The sequence below is a fragment of the Echeneis naucrates genome, chromosome 9 (genome assembly GCF_900963305.1).
Source record: "Echeneis naucrates chromosome 9, fEcheNa1.1, whole genome shotgun sequence".
NCBI lineage: Eukaryota > Metazoa > Chordata > Actinopteri > Carangiformes > Echeneidae > Echeneis > Echeneis naucrates.
The window spans coordinates 15415718-15426344 of NC_042519.1; the positions used below are offsets into that span (position 1 = coordinate 15415718).

Genomic DNA, 10627 nt, shown 5'->3' on the forward strand with positions numbered 1-10627 from the left:
ACTTTCGTCTTTTTTTCCTATAGTAAGATATATTCTAGGAATGAAAAATAAAACTGTTTTAATCTGGACAGAAACGTGAAGGCGGCGCCATGTCGCGGCTACGTCTCTTAAACCTCGCGATGTTTTGTAATCCCCCCTGAGGGGAGACTCTTCTCGAGCGAACAACTCTGTCCAGTCGTCTTGAACAGGGACACCGAAATGGCGTCGGCTCAGGGTGAGTAAAACAAATTATAATGATCGATGCGACCTTTAAACAAACAGTGCTTTTGATATAATCTTGGATTTGGTGGATTAACTGCGAAGGAATTAATGAATGCGCGATCCGTGATTCTCGGGTGATATTCGGTGAAACATCGAAGAAGCGTTTGCTAACGCTCGGCGCAAGGCCCGGTCATGTTAGCACGAGTCGGCGCCGTGTGTTTCTACGGGACGCCTTCTGTACACCGAGGTTCCTAATGGATGTCAGATATTTTTTTATATATGTTTTACGAATCTCGCGTAGCAACGAGTGTTGGTCACCGTGCTGTTTAACTGGCGGCTCGCCAAAGCGTTTCCGTGCGGGGAGTTGAATGGCGACCTAACAACCGGTCTACGCAACGTGCGGCTCGCGCGCTCAAAGGCTTTGTTCGAAAGCAGAGCCGTTGACTAATGGAGGCTGTTGTTTTTCCACAGATTACAGCTCCTACAACCAGACCAGCGCCCAGCAGGGGTAAGGACGCTCTCCTTACTTTTCCTCACTTCACCTCAGCACACAGGGGATTACAGGGTTTACATATTTCTAGGGCGCTCTTATTGTTGGTTGACGCTTCACCAATGGTGGAATGTTTCTGTTACTGCAGCTTCACCTACGTCTTTCCATCCATGCTACTTTAAAAAACCAATAGTCCAAAATGTCAGAGCAGGATATTATTTACTATCCAACTTCTACCTTTTCAAGTGTTGCGATTAAGATTTTTTTTTTTATATTAAATACTTTTTGATTTGTGACCAATATATTCCAAAAACTTACCTTAATTATCAATAGAATGATTTTACTACTATACACTGAGCTGAATAAACTTTCATATATTTACTTGGTGTTTACGTGCAGCACTTTAACTTCAACCGTGTTTCCGTATCGTCACTCTTGAGAGTAATGTTAGCTAAAATGGCATCCATGTGTTTTTCTGAAACTAAATTAATATTTTCACAGATATGCTTCATATGCTGCCCAGCCTTCACAAAATTATGGACAGTCTGCACAGGTGAGATTGAATTTACATTAACTATGAACAATTGTTATTTATTCTTGAAATAAAAAAGAATTGTGATATTATAGCTCACCAAATTGAGGAGAGACCTAAAAATTTCAGATTTATCTGATAGTCTACTACAGGAGAGTTTGTAGAAGCCAATATCCTGGTTTTCGTGTTGTTGTTTTTACTTTGTAGCTAAAGCGTACTCTTTTCTTTCAGCAGAGCTATGGCCAGCAGAATTATGGATCATATGCCCAACCTGCTGCTGCTGACAGCAGTTATACCCAGACAACTCCTACTGCAGGAGGCTACCCTCAGCAGCAGCAACAGTATGGATCCTCGTATGGCCAACCAGCTTCTGGTCAGTTAAGCTGTAGACTGTTTTACAAATTCTGTTGTAATTATTACCATCCATTCCAATGCAATGATGTTTTCTCCACAGCTGGCTATCCTGCTGCCCAGTCTACCACTCACAGCTACTCCCAGTCTGCCCAAGGTTATGGAGCCAGTGGTTATGACAGTACTCCAGCAGCTGCAGCTCCAGCTGCTTCCCAGTCTTATGGCTCTCAGCCAGGATATACTGCCCAGTCTGCTTACCCTGGCTATGGCCAGCAGGCTGCTCCCACTGCACCACAGAGGTATGTACTTAGGAGTTAGGAATCAAGTAAGTTAATGAGACAGACGCATACTTACTTTCTGTCCTATTCTCTGTCTTGCATTGTTTCTCTCAGTTACAATGCTAACAGCCAGCCAGCAAGTTACAATCAAAACAGCTACACCCAGCCAGCAGGCTATGGCCAGCAACAGCCAGGTTACCAGGCCCAGCAGGCAAGCTACGGGCAGCAACAGGGGTACCAGCAGCAGAGTCAACAACAGCAACAGGCTCCCCCTGCTTACCCACCTCAAGCTGCTGGATCTTACGGACAGCCTCCAGCCAGCCAGTATGGTCAACAAGGTGGACCACCCACTTATAACCAGTCCAGCCATTACAGTAAGCCCAGCTTTTCATTGTCTTCTATAGTTCATTCATACCATTCTGTTTTTCACAATTATTGTATACTGACTCTTTTGTTTTATCCTTCACCTTTTGTAGATAATTACAGACAAGATGGCCAGGGGGGAGGTTCAGGTTACTCTGGATCTGAGCCCTCAAGGTACCCAGGGGCAGGGGAAAGCAGAGGCCCTGGTAGGGATGGCTTTGATCGAGGAGGAATGATGCATCGTGGGCGCGGCGGCATGGGCCGTGGAATGGGGTAAGTGTCTTTCTAACTTTGTGCTTTAGACTCAACAGGTGCTGTGGCCACTTGGTGCAGGGCTGAGACCAATTCTCAAAAGTTGTGGGAGTATTGCAAAGTAATCTATCAACAATTCATGGAAATTCATGAAAGTAAATGCGGCTAAGTTATGGGCTTCTGTTATAATGAATACCTGCCAACACTGGCAACAATTTATACTACTGCAGTTCCTCTCAGCCCTACCCCATTTGGCTAAAGGTAAGGGAAAAAAAGTTTCTTTCATCTTATTTCAAGTTGAATTTAGTCAGAGACCTGTGCATAAACCTTTAGGTTGAACTACTAACATCCCAAATATAATTTGATTAGGTAATATGAGCCAATATTCAAACGTTTTAGGGTAACTGAGAAGTTGGATAATTCATGATTGGTCAGGGAATGTGATATAATTCTCCTGTCACAATATCTTCACATAATCAAAATCATGATGGGTTTCCTCGATGCAAACACTTTTTAGCAACAGCATTTAAATTTAAGTTTTTCAACATGGTTCATCATCTTAATCGGTATAGGAAAAAAGCTTGTTTTGCAAAAATCATGAAGATTTTTTTCAATTTGTTTTCAATTATCTATGCTCACTTGAGTGCAGTATGTGGGTCAATATATTATTCCCCGAGAAGGTTTTTCTTTAATTCAAAACACATACACCTGTGTTTTCACTTTATGGTTGGTTTTTGTATTTGTTCTCAATTCTCTGGCCTAAGGGAATTAAGTGGCATTTATAAAATAGTTGAAGCAGATGGGCTAATGGTACTATTGGACCCCGGGACACATTCTGTTTTCTTAATATTTTTGTCAATCTTCTGCTTGTAGTTAGAGCATTGATTCTAGAAATGATCAGACATCACTACTTGATTTTGCTATCACTTTCTTTAAAATAAGAAGAAAGATGAACTATTGTGAATTGGTTTCTGTGTTAACATTTAACCAGGGAAGTTAAAATACATTGGTGGTAACTGAAAACTTGCATTGAGGGCAAAACATGTTGAAAGGGAACTAAAGCAGTAGGGAGTGCTTCAATCTGCGTCCAAAGAGATGTAAAAAGTATAAACATGTATACATTGTACAAAAGAATCAGGTGCTCATCAGGATGTTGAAAGTGAATTTGATATAAATTACACTTGTTTTCACATTACTGTCTTATGTATAATAAAGAATGTACAAAGACACAAAATTAGCTGGCTGTAAAGGCATTTTAGGAGGGGTCTAGAGGTTATCTTAATTTGTAAACTTGCAGTCTATTGATTTCAGTGTAGTGTTATCAATCCAATTTCAGCCTTGATTCAAAAACTGGTATCTGAGAATACTTTTTTGTATTGTGTGGTTTATACAGCAATTGGAACTCAATGGAGCTGGTTCTTGACACATTTACTACTACTGAGGCCTTATTAAGATTCAAAGTTGCTCTTAATGCAAAGTGGGCATTTGATCAGATTGTTCATATTTTCTACAGTTCTCTGCAGAAGGAAATGGGTTGACCAACCTGTAATCAACTCAACCGAAACACTCTAATGGTTACTAAAATAACATGGGTATTAGCGTGATCAGAGCTTGTACTGTGCATTTGTTTTGGTTTAGCTTTGTTACTAAAAGCTGTAAAGCTCTGAATCAGCATATTATTGGGGCAGTATAAATATCGACGATGTGCGTGTTTGTGAATAAAACCAAGCTTATTTCTATACTACTAAATCACAAGTGTTACATCAAGGCAATTTACATAGAGCCGGTCTTGACTAAGCTCTTTCTAAAATTATTTAGAGACTTAACAAATCCCTCCAAAGAAGCACTTGGTGACAGTGGCTATGAGTGGCAAAGAGTCCAAGCGCCAGAAACATGAAGCAGAACCAGGCTTACTCAGGGTGGACCTCTCTGCCTTCATCAGTTTGGGGGGGGGGGTTGGCGTGCGTAGGTAGGTAGGTTGGTGGTGGTAGTTGTGGGGTTAGAGAGAGAATACAATGAAAATGCAAGCAAACACATATAGATGTCAAGAGGGATTCATGCCCGGTACCACTGAATGTGCATTGGTAAATATTAGCAGCAAGTGCAAATAACAAAAAGTGATGGAACGAAAAAGACTAAAAGTGGTTAATGATAACTTGTAGGATTTAGCATTGAAAAGGTTTTTGGGGTTCTTGAATAAGAACTGGGTCAGAAACGCCAAATGAATGATCAGTTTCATTTTAGGTATTCTTTTAAAAGAACAATTTTTCTGAGCACTTCAACATTTCTTGGCCAACAGTGTGATTTTTATTTATATTTATATATATCCCTCCCGTGAATTCTTCATGACTTGAAATGGTTATAAGTACAGAGAATACACATAGAAATGGAGCCTTTGGACATTGCAGTGAATGTTACTACACGACTAACCACACAAATCTCCAGTCTTATCGGTCAATCTTCGGAGTAACTCTGAATAAATTGCAATAACTAGGAATACAACCCTAAAATAATTTATAAATGCAGATATACCAAGACATAAATTTTCATCTTAGCCTAATTTTAGCTTTGCACAGGTATCTTTGTGTTTTCTGGGGGGGGCATATTATGTCATTTTGAAATGTTTAAATTGTTTTTGTGGTTTGGTATACAAATGTATGATCACATTCTTTTGAGCACTTTTTAACATGCTTTGTCACATTTATACCGTACAGGTAACAGTGAGAGCCATTTAAAACCATCTATTCCCTAAAAAGTATCTGTTCTCAGTACAGAGCCGCCAGCTTAAGCAGCAGGAGGGAGCTTAAACAAAGATTCGGGGTCTGCCTTTTTTCAAGAACTGAGGATGGTGGTTGTTTTGTTTTTGTTTTTTTTGTTTGTTTTTTTTTTTATAAAGCATGATGGGTACATTGATTGACCAAGTCTTTGTTTGTTTGTTTTTTTTATAAATAACATAACCCTGGTAAACACTGTAAAAGTGGTGTGATTTATTTTGAACATTTTATAAATGTAATTTTATTTATTTATTTTTTTAACCTGGTGAGTGTTGTCACCAGATCATCTTGTGAAATTTCAGATGCATCATATTTTTACACTTGTACATATCTAATTTAGCTGTAACTTTTGCTAGAACTAATTTTAATAGGGTGTTGGCTTGTGTTTGGGTAACATGTATGCCATCAATGCATCTGAAATCGCTCTACCTGTGTACAATTGTTTGGGTTTTGTCACATTTACAAAGGCAGCAAAATTATGTTAGTAACTTTTTATATTTTTGTGAAAATGTATCACTACTCAGAATGTAATCAGCTAGCTAAGGTATGACACGTAGCTAATACACCTATGCCCGCAATTAGATTGTGTATTTATAATTTTGGGGAGCTTTTAGATGCTGTTCTACTAGTTAGAATGTTTTGATTACTTCTCAATCAAGCCACTTTGCTCGAGCCATGGAAGTGGCTGTAAGGAAAAACGTCTTCATATCTCCATTTATTCCCCCATAGCGGCGCTGGAGACAGAGGTGGCTTCAGTAAGCCTGGTGGTAAGTTAACGAGTATTACACTGGTTAGTCCTTTAAAAGCTTTAAACTTACGCAAGCAAATATGCTTCGAGTATTCATGTGTCTTACTTTGTGGTATTCAAAATTTATTTATGTGAACATATCTGAAAATATTGGAAGTTTTTTTTTTTTTTTTTCCCGTCCCCCCAATGCCTGAGACCATTTTCGCTGGGGTACATGGTATAATTCAGTCACTTCTTATGTTTTGACAATGAGTTTGAGAGGTTAATGACAAATTTTCATTCAAACATGTGTTACCGTTTTAACAAATCTCATGAGCTGAATTGCTGGGGTTTTTGTTTTTTGAGGATTTCTTACTGGTCTTAGAGGCTTTTCAAATGACACAGAATTATTTGCCAAAGGGTCTGAGGTGTTCTAATTTTTTTTTCAAATCAGTATCACCTGTGGGAATTGTGCTGTACCATAAGGTGCCATTTTTCAACTTCTTAATGTCTGAGTGTCTATAAGAGTGTCTGGATTATTGGTTGTAGTACTCCTCAGGTATTTTACACTTAATTTCAGTTGCACATGCTGACTTTTTTCAATCTGTTTCCCTTCCTCCTAACTGATGGACTACAGGACCTATGAGCAGTGATGACCGTGATATGGGTGAGTAATTAGTAGACTATTTGTTCAATTTCTTGAAGTGATGGTAGGAAAAGTTTATATTTTTTTCCGGCATACGTTTTCTTTTTAGGACGCCCTGAAGAGCAGGATGACTCTGAGAACAGCACCATCTACATCACAGGACTGACTGAGAAGGCTAATCTGGAGGAAATGGCTGAATTCTTTAAGCATGTTGGCCCAATTAGGGTAAGACTAGCCCTTAGCACTGAATGATGGTGTATATTAGCACAAAGTTTGAACTACATTGGTTTTATTTATTTACTTACTTACTTTTTTGTGCCAAGATTAACCGCAGACTTGGACAACCAGCCATTAACATATACACAGACAAGGACACAGGGAAGCCCAAGGGAGATGCCACTCTGTCCTATGAGGAGCCAATCTGCGCCAAAGCAGCTGTGGAGCACTTTGATGGTATGTTTTATTGGTGCATCAAACCTGACAAGAATAATGCAGAGAAATCTGAAAACACCTGTTGAAAGGCATCCAGCTAACATCACATTATAAAGGGTTGATAAATATAACATTAACTTTAAAATTGTTTTATTTTAGGCAAGGAATTTCAAGGCCGAAGACTGAAAGTGTCGATGGCACGCCGAAAGCCCATGATGGGGGGAATGAGAGGAGGCATGCCCATGCGAGATGGCATGATGGGCCGTGGAGGTAAACGTCAGGATAAAGGGTGCTTCTGTGACACTGGTCCATCTACTTCTGAAGTTATTTGATAACTTCAAAAATAGGTTTTAACATTTTTGGTCGCTTTGCTTTAGACGATAGACTAAATAATTTATATCTGTAGCATATTAAAGATGGACTATTGAATTGCATTGTAGTTGCTGAGATGATTAAAAAAAAAAAAAAAGTGTTACTACACCTACATAAGAGGTGTGTTGTTTCCTCATCTATCAGGTATGATGGGACGTGGAGGAGACCGTGGAGGTTTTGGTCCACGAGGGGGTCCACGTGGGATGGGTAGAGGTGGACCTACAGGCGGTAACATGCAGCAAAGAGCTGGCGATTGGGAGTGTCCTAACCCGTACGTATTTTGAAGAAGATTTTGCTAGATGTGCTCTTTTTGTATCAAAGATGGACTTGTAATTTCTGGTCTGTGTTACTAGGGGTTGTGGCAACCAGAACTTTGCCTGGAGAATGGAGTGCAACCAGTGCAAAGCTCCCAAACCAGAAGGCTTGGGTGGGGGGCCACCATTCCCCCCAGGAGGTGATCGGGGCAGAGGTGGAATGGGAATGCGTGGCGGCAGAGGTATGGACCGTGGTGGGCCTGCAGGAGTAGGAGGCCCAGGTGGCCCAGGAGGGTTTCGTGGCGGCTGGGGAGGTGACCGTGGTGGATTCAGAGGGCGTGGTGGAATGGATCGGGGAGGGTTTCGTGGGGCCGGGCGTGGTGGACCGCCCATGGATCGAATGGGTGGCAGAGGAGGAAGAGGAATGGGTCCACCAGGTGGCAAGATGGATATGAGGTAGGATTAACTTTCTTGAAGCTTTCTAATATTTTTACAATATAAATTTTAATTTTCAATATAATGGGAAAAAGCTAGTAAATGCTAAACTATGAAAATGTATATCTTTTTTCTTAATTATAATGTGAAAGCCAGACATACAAACATAAATATCAGTCATTGGTGGCTTGCTTATTTATTTTCTTCTTCTTTTTTTTTCTTTTTTAGGGACCATCGTCAGGAGCGCCGAGATCGACCCTATTGAAGGACACCGTCATGACTCTTCCTCTGGTGGAATTTGAGTTTTAAGAATTTTTAATTTATGATTCCGTATTTTCATGGTTGCAGAACTGCTGTCAAACATCGTGTGCAGTTTAATTCTACTCATGTTCCATTTGTTTTTCTTTCTTTTTTTTTTTTTTAATCTTAGTTTACCTATGTTTATGCGGCGTCTTGTATTGTGCATGTTTTATTTTTGTTGCTTTTTATAAATATGCAGATTAGGTTTGATGTATTGTTTAAATTCAATATTTTTTCATTCTTTAACATACTTGCCTCACACTTCCCATAACTGACAATTGTATGATGACGAATTTGGGAAATAAAATTTTACCGATTTGATGTGTTTGAGATGTGGACTCGAACTTATCAAAATTAAGTTGCACAAGAAAGACCAGTGTCTTGGATCTATACAATCTTTGAAAGTTGCTTAACCTGAAAATTAATTGGGTCACAAATATTCTTGTAGTCAAGGACATTACAGCCACAACTAATATTACTAATGATAACTAAATATTAGATAATGCAACCTGCAGTAGGAAGCAAAAGAAACAAGGAAGGACTTGGTGTAAAACCAGAACAATGAACTGAGAGGTGGTATCAGTTTTTCCACTGAGGTCCAAGTGCCTAAATGAAATGAAGCTTGTATTATAGCAGTCTCAGGGTTGCCATCTACTAGAGTGTTGAATAACCTGTGAAATGATTTCTGTTCCACTTAACAGCATTTCCTTGGAATCTGGTTTGTTTTTTGCTCTTATTTTGAGGATGGAGCACAAACGAATGGCTGCTATTTCTTTTGCTGCCAATAGGTGGTGCAGCTGGGACTAAAACGTGTGCTGCGGCTTGATCCGATGCTAATGGTGTGTCTGGAACTTTGCATCAGCTGCACAATTGTAATTGAAGTGACAGACTTTTTTTTATTTTTATCTTACTAGTCATAAACTTGTAATTTAAGTAACATTCCGTACCATTTTGCAGTCACTGTTTTGACTATATGATTTACAATTTCCATGCACAGCAATTAAATTGTCACTACAAACGGACATACAACATAACCTGACATTTGCAACACCATCAACTCTGAACTGGAGAAAACTGTTTTAACCTTTTCAGTTCTGTTAAAATGAGCTGCATTGGTTTATCTGACTGTCAAATTACATTAGGTATTATCATTTACAGATGTCTGTGGGATATTTTATTTTTAACATCTGCCAAACATGTGGCTGTTCAGACCATCCTGCAGCTATTTGATCTTTTTTTATTTTTTTTTTCTTTCCCTACACCCACTGAATAATCTGACCTGAGCGTTCTTTCTTCATATAGTATTTTACATTCTCTGCAGTGTTCAGTGTTTACCTGTCTGGATTACTAAATATTGCGTAACAGAAATCCCCTGAGATTTCACTTTGCTGTTGCAAAGATATATGCTGTAACCACCCTTTTTTCCTCTATCTGTGTGGGAAAACATAAATCCTCTTTTCTTTCTGTGCAACAAAGTCTCCTTGAAAGCGTTTTCGATCTGGGCATAAAGTCTTTCCATCTCCAGGACTGCTGTTCTTTTACCTTCTTTTCAACCACGAGGAGATGAAAAGAAAAAAAAATATTTTCTTGGTTTAAAATAAGCCAATGCGTTTTTGCCTGATGAAGTACTCCACTTGCAATCTTTTGATTGTTTAGCTACAGTAATGAAGTTCTTTTTGCTCCGTAACTCCAGACTTGTGAACATATTCTCGGCTGAAATCTTGACATGCTTCTCATTTGGCCAGTTGTTCATGTGGATTAATAGAGTGCTGAATTCTCTCTCCCTCTTTACTGACAGAAAAGCTGATTCATCCAGGCCCAGAAAATGATCTCATCAACCCCCTCCTTCTCCCTCTTCCCCCTCTCTCTCCCTCTACTTCACTCTATCTCACTTCCGTCCCCTCCCTTCCTTTCTTTCTCTCTTTCTTAAACAGACACATGCCTGTTTTTGAACAAAAACAACGCCCTCCCTCTTGGCTGCGTGCTTCGCTTTAATTCAAACAGTCACACATTTGGAGAGTATATGAGTCACTCCAATAGAGTGGAACCCACATTTTAAAGGCATTTATTGGTGGAAGTAAGAGGGTGGAAAAGATGTCTTTGACGGCACAATAGGATGTCTTTGAACATATAAATTACTGATTGAGTTGATAAGAGTGTTCTTTCAAACTAGTAATAGCTTGTATTTAAAAAAACAAAAAAAAAAGGATTGCATACAAA

At 39.4% G+C, this 10627-nt stretch overlaps 1 protein-coding gene across 2 annotated transcripts; it reads left to right on the plus strand.

The window, feature by feature from the left end:
* Nucleotides 1-137: 137 nt before the first annotated feature.
* Nucleotides 138-8728, plus strand: ewsr1b (EWS RNA-binding protein 1b). Of its 2 annotated transcripts, none has more exons than XM_029510769.1 (15): nt 138-214; nt 673-709; nt 1193-1244; nt 1458-1596; nt 1678-1873; nt 1967-2226; nt 2329-2488; nt 5971-6008; nt 6606-6635; nt 6724-6839; nt 6938-7067; nt 7206-7316; nt 7563-7689; nt 7772-8128; nt 8336-8728. In XM_029510769.1, exons 1-15 carry the CDS (start codon nt 199-201, stop codon nt 8370-8372), a joined length of 1806 nt encoding a protein of 601 aa, XP_029366629.1. In that variant the 5' UTR covers nt 138-198; the 3' UTR covers nt 8373-8728. The 2 variants fall into 2 exon arrangements, with proteins under 2 accessions (XP_029366629.1, XP_029366628.1); XM_029510768.1 differs by having other exon boundaries at nt 139-214; nt 1455-1596.
* Nucleotides 8729-10627: the final 1899 nt, after the last annotated feature.